This window comes from Sturnira hondurensis, unplaced genomic scaffold, assembly GCF_014824575.4.
Source record: "Sturnira hondurensis isolate 20B ecotype Veracruz unplaced genomic scaffold, ASM1482457v3 Scaffold0009182, whole genome shotgun sequence".
Lineage (NCBI taxonomy): Eukaryota > Metazoa > Chordata > Mammalia > Chiroptera > Phyllostomidae > Sturnira > Sturnira hondurensis.
Genome location: NW_028081813.1, coordinates 87,167 through 98,887, shown reverse-complemented (window position 1 = coordinate 98,887; position 11,721 = coordinate 87,167). Strand labels below are relative to the sequence as shown.

Here is an 11,721-nt window from a genome sequence, read left to right as displayed (position 1 = left end):
CAGGAGCGGCTGCAGAGCAGAGATAAGCTCCAGAGAGTGGACCTGGGGCTGGGGGAGTTTCAAGTGTGTGGGAGGGGGTGGGAGCCCAGAGCTGGGCTTTGCCGACTCTTAACCTGCTAAGTTTCACCAACACCCCACTCTGTGCTTCAGTTTCTCCCTCCCAAGCGCCAGTATGGGTTATGGGGGGGGGGGGGCTGCCCGCAGGACAGCAGTTTCTCCGGGCGCTCTCCTAGTATACCTCCATCCTACCAAGGAGCGGGCCCACGCACGGCCAGATCCCAGCCCCCGCCCTGCCTCACCTTCCCGAGTCCCGAGCTCAGTAAGCCACAGTTCCCGCTTACTGCCACCTCAAAAGGCTATGGGTATCAGGGAGCAGAGCGCCGCGGGAGTGCTGCGCGCTGGGTGAGGTGGGGAGGGGAGGACATCGAGGATTAGCGGTCGGGAAGCTCTTTTCCGCTTGTGCGAAAGATAGGGCCGAACCAAGCAAGTTGTCCTCCCAAGACTTCGGGGGGCGTACACCACTGCGGAGAGGTAGAGGAATAGACTAAATGACCTCCCGCACCGTCCCCTTCCCCCTCTTCCCCGGCGTTTTGGGCTCCCCCAAGGCTGCGCCACTAGCGCAGCTCCCTACCCACCCCACCCCCCCCACCCCCCCGCCCTGCACCTCCCGCCTCCTGGGGTGGGTGTCTCGGTTCCCTCCCGGGCGGGATGCAGGAAGTGCGATGGGGAGGGCATTGCTGCTGTTGTGCCATTCCCTCCCTGGTTGTCCTTTCGCCGAATCCGGGCACCGAGTTGTGCAAATGAGGCCGGGCTCATTTGCATTTCATGCTAATGAGCAGATCTCTTAAGTGCTTCTTTCTCCTGGCGGGAGCCTCTGCTCTCATTCTGAGTGTGCAGAGCCAGAGTCTTGAAGTCGCAGCGGTCTTCTGGGAGAGGGGCCTATTTATGGTCGGCTCCGTGTGTCTGACACCTTCTTCCCTCCCGCCGGTCCGCAGTCTGCCAGGTTGGCCTGCCCTTCCCGGATGGTGTCAAGAGGCCTAGAGAAGGTAGTGACTCTAACCACCCGCTTTTTGCAAGGGGAAAATGAGGCCAGAGAGGCTTGGTCAGGTTTCCCCGGGAGTAGCAGGCGTAACACCTTCATCAACCATCCAGGCCACCCAGGACTCTGGGCGGAACTCCATTCTACAACTTATGCAGAAAGAGGGGCAGACACAGGCACCATCAGGACAAATTGAGAGCCAGATTTACCTCCCTGGGCTAGGGGTGTGGGGTGACCTGCTACCTAAGGCATCCTGGTCTCTGTTCGTGGTACCAGGGGACTCATAATCTGCTTCAGGGATGTTTAGCCAGAATGGGGAAGGGGAGAGAGGAGACAGGACCCATAGAAAAAGCAAAGGAATCCTTGACACCCTCTTTAACTCCTACCCTCCAAGCTTCATCGCTGACATCCCCTCCTCAGAGTGGCCTTCTTCCAGCTATTTCACGGTGCCCAAGTGCCAAGGTGCTCAGGACACGGCACCGAGCCAGACAGGAGCCTGGAGCCTCGTTGCACTCTGCCCAGGCTGGGACTACATGGTTACGTTTGTGGTAATGAAATGATCATCTCATTCTCTCGGTTTTATGTTCCCTGGGGGCAGGGGCTATGTCCATTTCACTCCTCGGGGCCTAATCCTGTGTTCCGCACATAGTAGGTGCTTAATAAATCTACTGTGTTATATGAAGGAATGCATAACCTCAGTCAGAGAGAGGGAATGAGAGGGACAAGAAATTCCTTCCTTTGGGCCCCAGTTTCCCAACCCAGAAGTTAAGCCTGCGTGTTCTCTAAGATTTCTCCTGGGTTTGAGGGGGCGCCCCAAGAGCAGCACTGCCAGCAGCCCCTCCAGCCCTCTCCCCTTTCCGCCTCCCTCACAGCCTGGCTGGCTTCCTCAGGAATCGAGATAATCTTCCCATCTGTGATGCTCTCTGCTCAGCGATGATACATTGTTCCATTTAGTCACCTCACAGCCTTGGGAGTTGGGTGGTGGTTGTCCCATTTTTTTACATAAAGGAACCGAGGCTCTGAGAGATGAAATTACTTAAGTGACTGCCCAAACCACAGGGCCCTGCCTCCAATGGCCCTGGCCCCCAGCTCCTCCAGGACAGTGCGGCCGGGCAGAGCAAGGAGCATAGCCAAGAGGGACTGGCATGAGGAAGACAAGCTACAGACTTAAAATCACACGTGTGAGTAAGACTTACATTCAGACTTGCCCTCTTCCGAACTAACCCTTTCAGGCCCCACCTCCTTCCTCTGAACCCATTTACAGAATCTCAGTGTCAGGTGCCTGTCTGGTACCAGCAGAAGGGAAAGAGAAGATACAGAGCAGAAGGAACACTGGAAGGAGGGACAGGCGACACCAAATGCATCCTCCCTCACAGCTGTGCCCGCACCTCCTGGCGGGGAGAGGAAGCCTGGGTGATCTATACTGTGCCCTGAAGGCCACAGAAAGAATTGATGTGCTGAGTGGTCTTAGGCCAGTCTCTCTGGAGCTTGAATATTTTTATCTGTATGAGGCCAAAGGTACCTTGTCACCTCATTCATGAAAAAATCAATGGTACATCAGACATAAGAGGACTTTGCAAACTGCCTAGACCTTTCCAAAGCCAAGGCTTGGACTGCCAAAAAGGCCACCTGCACTTCACAACATGCCACCCTCCCTCCTCGCTGCCCCCAGACCAGGCTACATTTGCCTAGCCCTCCCTCAGACTTCCTGGCAAGGCTGAGCAGGCTCCAGCCAGAAAGGGGACAGCTGACCTTGTTGGCCGGAGCCCTAATCCCCTCCAGATGGGCTGGTGGCCTGCACCGAGGGCCCTGCTAAACCCTGGTCCCAGTGACCACGTGTGACTGTGTGTGATTGTATCCAGGGGATGGCCATGGTCCTCAGGAGACCTTGGAGTGACTCGATCCAGCCTCCCAGCTCCTTTGCGCCCTATTCCTTCTCACTGCTGACATCCCTACAAGCAGTGCCCTCATTCCACTGATGCCCCGCAGCTTCTTCTGGGTACCTGCACTGCTTGGCTGCAGCTAAAAGGATGCCCAGGCTCAGCAGACCCTGAAGGTCTGGAGTGGAGAAGACAGCGCCGCCTGTCAGCCCCATCCCCTACCTCTCTGCCCTTCCCAAAGCACACACCTCCTAGTTCTCTTCCCACAGTGGAAGCTCGATGGGGTTTCTGGGGCCTGTGAAGAGGTGGGTGCCAAGAACGAGGCTTGTATCTTCCAATGTGGCGGGGTGGGGGGTGGGGGGGCAGGAAGAGGTCGCAGCAAGGCACCAGCTTTCCCCACAGCTGGAAGAACTCTGATTTGGAGACGGACTTCCAACTCAACAGATGTTCCAGATGAAAGGAAACTCTTTCCCCGGCCTCCTACGGGAAGGCTTCGGCTCCATCCTGGCGAGGCCCAGGGCTGGATGGACACCCCAAAAGGAACGCCCTCGGTCCTGATAAGAGCAGCTCCCACTGTGAACTGGAGTGTGTGCACACGGGGCCACGTCACGAAAAATAAAAGTTCATATGAAGCATCCTCCTGCTCCTTCCCCAGCTTTAAACAGAAGACAACAGGAAGAGGAGGGCAAGCTCCCGGCTTCACAGCACCCGAGGGCAAAACCTGGCCTTTCCCCTCCTGGTCAAGTCCATACCCCCACCCCAACTTCCACCCCTGGAAGTCATTACCAGTCCCCTGACCTCAGTTATAGCCACACCACAGTGACAGTGGCCAGGGGGCAGGGTCATCCTGCTGACCTCTGAAAGTGAAGGAGGAATTCAGAGGGGTCAGCTAGGGGCTCCCAGAGGGAGGGGCTCTAGATCACTGGGTCCCAGGCTAGGGCCCAAGGACCCTCTCTCACGAGCAAGCCCCAGGCTCTGAGGTCACCACGGGACACCATCAGATTTATTTCAAGGTGAATGGATGCCCACAGTGGGGCAAGAAGATGGACAGGTGACCTGGTGACAGGGTACCCAGGGATGGCTGCAAGTTCTGCAGGGCCCAGTCTCTGTTGGATGGGGGAGCTGTGCCCAGGGGGCCCAGGCAATCACTGATGCAGCAGTTTTCTCAGTTCACTGGGTTCGGTGATGGGCATGGAGCAGGCTTGATTCTCATACACGTAGGCGGTAGCCCGGTCTTCTAGCTTCCGCAGGGTATTCAGAAAGGGCAGCTGGCGGGACAGGAAGCTGGAGGGGTCTCCATCGGCCAGAATTAGCACCTGGGGTAGTGGCAGAGGAGAGAGGGTCACCTGGGGCCGCTGGGACACTTGCAGAGACCCTGAGGGTTCCCTCTCCCCAGGCTTTCAGAGAAGGAGCTACTGGGGGCGCTAATGGGAGAGGGTGGGGCCGAGCTCATAGCACGAACCTTGTTAGGGATGTAGATGGAGTGGACACACTGCAATAGGGCCTTGGTGTCCTGGGCCTGGGGGTCTCCACAGATGATGATCTAGCCACAACAGAAAGGTTGTTCAGGGACCACCAACCGTAGGGGCCCCAGCCCCCTCTCACCAAGGCGCCCTTGAGTGTCAGGTGCAGCAGGGCTGGACCCAGGTCTACTAGGGCTTCCCCATCGTTCCTCCACCCCCGGACATCCCTCAGAAGGAATGGGACTCAGTGCAACATCCCCCAGAATCTGAGAAGGCTGCCTCAGATTCACTGCTCGGCAGACGGGAACACACGAGCATACACACATGCACACACATGCATGTGCAAATGCACAAGGTGGTGGTGTCATGCACAGAGGCCGAGACACAGTTATGGGGAGACTCAGCACACACACAGAGACTCAGTGCCGTGACAGACATGCACATACAGAGACCAGCACATGGGGAGACACAGAGTCGTCACAGATTCACAGATAGAGGCAGACACCGCACACAGGAGGACAAACCATGGACACGCACAGGGTGAGACACACAGGCAAGTGCGCTGAGGAAAGCAGGCAAACTTTAACGCAAGGCACACTCATGCAGACAGGCAAACATCCCCTGGACAAAACTCGCACCAGCACACACTCAGAAAGGCAGACGCGGAGTCACACACCTCCAGGCGTGCACACACAGCAAAACACACAGAGCAATGTATGTGCAGGTAAGCATATATCTGCAGACACACTGGCAGACCAAACTTCCCAGTACACGGAGACCTGAAGAGAAACACTTCACCAACCACAGGGACCCCCCAACCATAGGGGCCCCTGCTCCCACCCCTGCTCTGAGACCCCCCAGCCACAGGCACCCACAGAGGTGCCTGCCTGTGCCAGAGGCCTCTCAGGCACACACCCCCGCAGACTCCTCCACCTGCACAGAGCAGCCCTTATAGGTATTCCCTCAGAGACACCTGCACACACGTACTCCTAGATGGCCACACACACGGATAGGCGGGTGCTCTGGGGAACGGCCCCAGGAGCCCTACCCCATGTCCCCAAACCTCCATTGTGGCCCTAGCTTCCCTCCCATCCACGGTCCCCACCCAAGTGCCCTCAATCCCCCACCTGCTTGAGGGTCTGCTGGTGGGCTGAGAGGGCTCGGACCATCTCAGGCAGCGCGACTGGGACACGGCGCATGCGCTCGGAGAAGGCAGTCAGCAGGCACACACACTTGTCTATCCAGTCCTTGTGGCCCGTGAAACCGTGCAGCCGAAGCAGGTTGTGGGCCGACACGGAGTTGGCGCTGGGCTCTGCGCCGTCCTGGTCTGCAAAGTGAAGAGGGGCAGAGCCATACGGGAGGGTCCCTGGGTTACAGGACCCAGCCCCAGGACGGTGGCCAGGTGGCTGGGGGAGGGGATGGAGAAGGGTCCCTGCCCGCCCACGGGCGGCCCAGTCTGAGTGGATGCCAGCACCAGCAGCTCTTGCTCCTCTGCTCTCCCTCACGCACACTCGACTCCCTTGCCCCTGGATGAACTGCTGGCTCCCGGCTCCCCCATCTCACTGCTGACACCTCCATCCAACCACCCAGCTGCTCCAGCCAGAGTGGCATCCTCCTTGCCCCTCCCTTCCTTTATCTCACCTCCTACTTCTAATTCCTCTGAGATGGCTGAGTCTGCAGCCAGAATAGACCCAGATCCTCTGCTTCTCCCATCTCACATTTTTTCCCTCGTCCGGGCCTTTGCCAGCATTTATCTGGGCTGAATGTCATCAACAAACAGCCTCCTAACTGTTTCCCCTGCCCCCATCCCTTCCCCACCATTGATCAGAGCACAGCATAGATCAAACCAGAGCAGGTCACAGTCCACTTAAAACTCCTCAGAGCCTTCCACCCCTTGCCATGCCTACGAGAACCTGCAGGGAGCTAACCCCCCTCCTCACCTGGGCACCCTCCCCTCACAAGCTGGCCTCTGCTTCCACCCTCCATGGCGTAGGCTGCCCTTTCTGGGCCTCTCACAGGCTGTTCCCTTGGTCTGAAATCCCTCCCCAACTCCTCTGCGACCACAGGGCCCCCATCTTGTCCTCTGACTCTTGATTAAATAACACATCATTGGTTTTCCCTGGCCTCCCTCCAGCTGAGTTAGGCCCCACTGTTGTTCTCATTGCCTTTCATTCATTCAACTAATGTTTATTGAGCACCTACTATATGCCAGGCCTGTGCTAGACACTGGGAATACAGCAATGACAAAGCCCTGCTCTCAAGAGCTTATATTTGGGACTTGTGGCTCTAGACCAGACACATCAGGGGACAGTAGGCACTACTGAGAATGGAGACCTCCTACAATACTTCATGGCACTCACACTTTTAACTACACATTTGTGCGTGCATTTTTGCATTAAGCATTACTATTTACTAGTTGTCTCCCTTACTACACTGAAAGCTTCACAAGGGGAGGGACCAACTCGGCCTCGTTCAGTATATGAATCCAGGCACATCAGTTACTGGGCTAAGCATGTTCACAGAATAATTCAATTAATCTTTACATCAACCCTGTAAAGGCAATACCAATGTTAGCTCAATTTCTCATATTAAGATACCCAGGCTCTGAAGTATGAGACCAGCCGGAAGTCATTTGATTAATAACAAGTGGTGAAGATGTGAACCCAGGAGGACCCGGCCCCTACCCATCACCACCACAGTGAGCTTACACCTCCCTCTGGGAAAATCAAGCCCCAGCTGGGTCCAGGAAACCAGACCAGCTCTGCACGCCCTGACTGACCGTCCTTCAGACGCAGGGGCAGACCGTCCCCCAGCTCGGCCTCACTGCAGAAGTAGCCGCCACCACGAGAGTCCCAGAAGAGCCTGTCTTGTGTATCCTGCAGCCTCAGAGCCCACTCAAGCCACGCACTCTCCAGTGAGGCCTCGTAGAGGTCCAGCAGGCCCCGCACTACGAAGGCATAGTCCTCCAGGAAGCCCCAGCTGGGGGGGTTGCTGAGGGGACAGCATTAGGGTAGGGGAGAGAGAGGCAGTTTCACAGAGGAAGCGATTTTCTTGCATTATCTCATTGAACACTAGAAATCTACCTCTTCTGTGAGTCCCATTAGCCCGCTTCCTGGATGAGCCAGTGGGCCCAGGAAGGTCAAGAGCTCAAAGCGGGCAGAGGGCAGAGCCAGCATTGGGGTCTACCCAGAGGGGAGGAGATGGATGGGCAGAGACACAGGCCTGAGCGGCCCCGGGAGACAAGCTTTCCCCCGCTCCCCACCTGTGCTCCACGGTGCCCCCAGAGCCTGCGTAGCAGGTCCGCATCAGGCGGCTGCTGGCCACGTCAAACATGTGTCGCTTCAAGAACTTGGCACCATTGGTGGCGTAGTTGATTAGCCTCTCCATACCCAGGACAGCTCCAGCCACTGCGTAGCCAGACACCATCAGTCCTAGAGGGAAGAGATGCCAGTGATCACAAGCAGCTGGCCGGCGCCCTCCAGGTGGGTCCCCTCCCTGCCACCCTACACCCCCCTCCCCACCGAAGCCCCAATGCCTCTCTGGAGCAATTCAGTGATGGAGTAGGACTTGGGCTCCAGGACCGGGCTCCTAGCCCCTGGTCGTGACCTTGGATGAGTTACTCAACTCTGAGCCTCCATTCGGAGATGATTACACTGATAAGGGAAAAATGAATTCGTGGCAGCTGCCTGACACACACAGGGGGGCTGTGAAGGGTAATTTTATAAATGGACTGGGCTCCAGACACGGCTGCCCCACCGTTCCAGGCGGCCAGCATCTTGCTGTCCAGGTGTGGCTTCGGCCGGTGTTTGCGGGCCTGGAAGAGCTTCTCCAGCCCCGTGTCCAGCAAGGTCCGGATGGCCTCCACCTCCAGACCAAAGCGGGCGGCGGTCAGCTCCAGAGAGTACCGGACGGTCAGCACGTTCTGGCCCTGCAGCTCCCCCTTGGGGTCCTGAGGAAAACAGCCCTTGTCTGAGAGCCTCCACTCGCCTGTCCGCCTGTCCAGTTCAGGACCCTCCATGCCCCCAGGAGCCCTCACCTGGCTGGGGCCGATGTTGCCAGCCTCGGTGAGCCCGTAGTGCTTCATGAGAAGCTGGCCGGAGGTCAGCGGCTCGGTGGCACCAGGCACGGGCTCTGGGAGCAGCTGCTGGACCTCTTTGGCAGTCCACACGTAGAAGGCGCCCTCTTTGGGCCGCGCGCCCCGCTCAGGGGGTGAATCTGCATCCTCTGCGCTGTAGAAGCCTCCAGACTGTGGGGAGGGGAGAGTTGGCTGGCCCCAGCCTGCTGAGCAGTGAAGGCCCCGAGCCCTCCCATAGCCAGGCCTGCCTGCCTCAGCGGACACACACCCGGTGGCTCAGGTTCCGAGTGACATACTGCAGGATGCCTTTGGCAATATCGGAATAGAACTCGTCACCAGAGATCTGAGGGAGACGAAGAAGGCTGTCAACAGAGGTCCCTGGGCAGCCTGGGTCCAGGTCTAGGTCCCTGGGACAGCAGTCAGCATTTTCCCAGGAGGTGAAGAGGAAACCTGGGTACTGGTCTTGTGGAAGAGGATTAGGGCTGAGGTCAAAGGGGAGCCACAAATAACCAGGAAGACCTTGGGAGAGGCAGCTAGGGGTAGACAGACAGGCTGGGGTCAAAGGTTACCTGGAAGGCCTGTGAATAGGCCACCACGAGCTGCCCCTGGTCATAGAGCATCTTCTCAAAGTGGGGGACGTGCCACTGGCGGTCCGTGGAGTAGCGGTGAAAGCCCTGTACCAGGTGGGGCGTGGGTCTGGAGGCCGACCCCAGCCTCCGCCCTGAGCACACTGCCTCTTGCTGCCCCCCCCAGGGAGTGCCTAGCCCCGCTCACCTGCCCTATGTGGTCTCGAATGCCCCCGTTGGCCATCATTTTCAGGGTATGCAAGGCCATCTGCTGGGCCCGAGAGCCATCCTGGGTGAGTCGATGGCCGAGCCAGTAGGAGAACAGGAAGCTCAGGATCACTGCGGGCACCAAAAGGGCGTGAGAGGATGGGGCATAGGGGCTGCCGATCTGGGTGGTCAGTAGGCCTTTGGCCAGGCTGAGGTTAGGAGTTCACATGGCAGTCAGTCTCTCTGACAGGCTTGGGGTCAGGGGGTCAAAGTCTATATCCAGGTCACTGTCGGGGTCACTGCTGGCATTATAAGTCAGGTCTTGATCAGAGAGCTACTGACAAGATGAGGGTAAGGACAGCAGGAGGTTAGTGACCAAGCCATTGACCCAGATGGGCATCAGAATGCCAGGCCGGGCAGGGTGGGCAGGGGGTGGGCTCTGACCCGGTGTGGGGAACTTGGGGGCCTCAGCGAAGCCACCATACTCCTCATCATAGCCCTCGTCCAGCTGTTGGAAGCAGCGGCTGTTCATGGTGGCCGCGGAGGGCGGCAGCTGGCGGTCACCGGTGCAGATCTCCGACCGGGCCAGCAGGGCTGAGGTGACACGCTGGCTATTTTCAAGCAAGGCATCCTTGTTCTGTTTCCACTGTGCAAGGCAGGAACAGACCTGGAGGTCGGCACGGGGTGGGGGGCCCTTTATCCCTCACCCTTGACCTCCCCCCCCCCACGAACACCCACCTGCTCCCGTATTCTCAGCAACACGGTACGGAAGCCAATTCGGGTCAAGCCATCCTCAGGGGGGAAATAGGTGCCTCCCACAAAGGGCTGAAGGTTGGGAGTTAACCACACACTCATGGGCCAGCCCCCACCACTGCTGGTGGCCTGGTGGAGAGAGGGCGAAGGTGAGGGGAGCAGGCCCTGTGCCTGGACAATCCCCGCCATGGGGAGACCACTCACCTGCACGAAGGTCATGTACACCTTGTCCACATCTGGCCGTTCCTCCCGGTCCACCTTCACACTGACAAAGTCCTCATTGAGCAGGCGGCCAATCTCCTCACTCTGGAAGGACTCTTCCTCCATCATGTGGCACCAGTGGCAGGTGGAGTACCCCACTGGGATGGGCCGTGGGGCCCCCGTGGGGACCAGTGACTGGTCAGAGGGGTGCCAGCCAAGGGGGCCCAGCCGGACTGAAGAGGCCCTGACCTCTGGTTCCCTGGGAGTGTCCCAGACCCGGAGGACCCTTGCCCTACCAACCCCCACTCAGCTCCCCATCCCAGGGGACAGTCAGTACCTGAAAGGAAAATCGGCTTGTTTTCTCTCCTGGCCTTGTCGAAGGCTTCCTGTCCCCAGGGGTACCTGGGCCGGGCAGGGTGAGGCATCGCTCACTAGCCCAGGGTGGAGGAGGGGTGGAGAGCCCGGCTGCCCCAGGAAGGCCATCGGGAAGGCACTCACCAGTCCACAGGGTTGTAAGCATGTTGGAGGAGGTACGGTGACTTCTCGCTGATCAGGCGGTTGGAGACCTTCTGCGCCGTGGCCTGGGAGGAGTTGGTGCGGCCTCCCTTCCCTCCAGCAGGCATGGACACTGCAGTACTGACCGTCACACTTCGGTCCTTGTCCCGGGAGGAGCTGCCCCTGGCAGAAGCAGGTGGGTCAGGCCAGGGGTCTCTCCCCACCATCCCAGGGGCCCGCTCCACCCCATCCTGCCCTGCGGCACCCCTCCCAGAACCCCCTGCTCTCGGCCCAACACACCTTTCTGAACCACGGGGGAGACTGTGGCCTTTGTGCTCCCCCTTGTGTTTTGGGGTGGGTGAAGAAAGGTGGCTCATTGGGGAGTCCCTGCCAGGCTAGTCTCCCCCAACCTCTTGGACCTGGCGGTGGGAAGGATGATGACTGTGAGGTCAGGGTGAGTCACAATGGGCAGAATGCTGGTTCAGGCTCCGTGCTCTCCCCTAACTGGGCCCCTCCCCAGAGTGGTAGCTTTGGGGGTGGCTCTCTGGCACGCCTCGGTGTGTGATCTGGGCAGAAAAGTCTGCCTGTTGCTGGTGGCTGGACAGGGGAAGAATACAGTCTGGGACTAGACCATGTGAGGGACAATGAGAGAAAATCAACAGAGAGGACTCTCTCACTCAACATCGACTGGCTGGACACTTCTGTGGGGCCAGGTCCTGTACCGGACCCCCAGGATGGGGCAGGTGGGATCAGAAACTAACCTCGGTTTCAAGGGGCTCAGCCTGGGAGGGTGGTGCTGCAGGGAAGCCTGAATAATGACAGGTCCCTGCAGCAATAAAGACTATGGCAGGCGAGCCCAGGGTGCTGTTACACAGGGACCTCCGGCCCAGCACGGAGGTCCAAGGAGGGCTTCCTGGAGCGAAGGTCAGAAGAGAGTCCTGCGGGCAGGAAAACCAGCCCTGCAAGCAGAAGGGACAAGGGGTGGGAGAGAGGGCCGGAGTGCAGGAGGGCGTTACTGCCAGGGCCAGGTTGCCACGCCGCC

The 11,721-nt window shown here is 58.6% G+C and overlaps 1 protein-coding gene and 1 long non-coding RNA gene across 2 annotated transcripts; one reads left to right on the top strand and one right to left on the bottom strand.

Moving 5' to 3' along the window:
* The first annotated feature begins 193 nt into the window (after nucleotides 1–193).
* On the top strand, nucleotides 194–3,516 carry LOC118994226 (uncharacterized). Its single transcript, XR_005068010.1, has 3 exons — nucleotides 194–1,046; nucleotides 1,460–1,587; nucleotides 2,099–3,516. It is a non-coding gene; the product is annotated as an uncharacterized LOC118994226 (long non-coding RNA).
* Nucleotides 3,517–3,948: 432 nt separating this feature from the next.
* Nucleotides 3,949–11,097, bottom strand: SPATA20 (spermatogenesis associated 20). The gene is made up of 16 exons (XM_037056847.1): nucleotides 10,980–11,097; nucleotides 10,683–10,862; nucleotides 10,522–10,586; nucleotides 10,188–10,342; nucleotides 9,969–10,112; nucleotides 9,675–9,876; nucleotides 9,232–9,362; nucleotides 9,027–9,131; nucleotides 8,726–8,800; nucleotides 8,419–8,628; nucleotides 8,139–8,331; nucleotides 7,645–7,813; nucleotides 7,162–7,373; nucleotides 5,510–5,709; nucleotides 4,382–4,462; nucleotides 3,949–4,235 (listed from the first exon to the last, which is right to left on the bottom strand). The coding sequence occupies exons 1-16, from the start codon at nucleotides 11,054–11,056 to the stop codon at nucleotides 4,065–4,067; spliced, it is 2,370 nt and encodes a 789-aa protein (XP_036912742.1). The 5' UTR covers nucleotides 11,057–11,097; the 3' UTR covers nucleotides 3,949–4,064.
* Nucleotides 11,098–11,721: the final 624 nt, after the last annotated feature.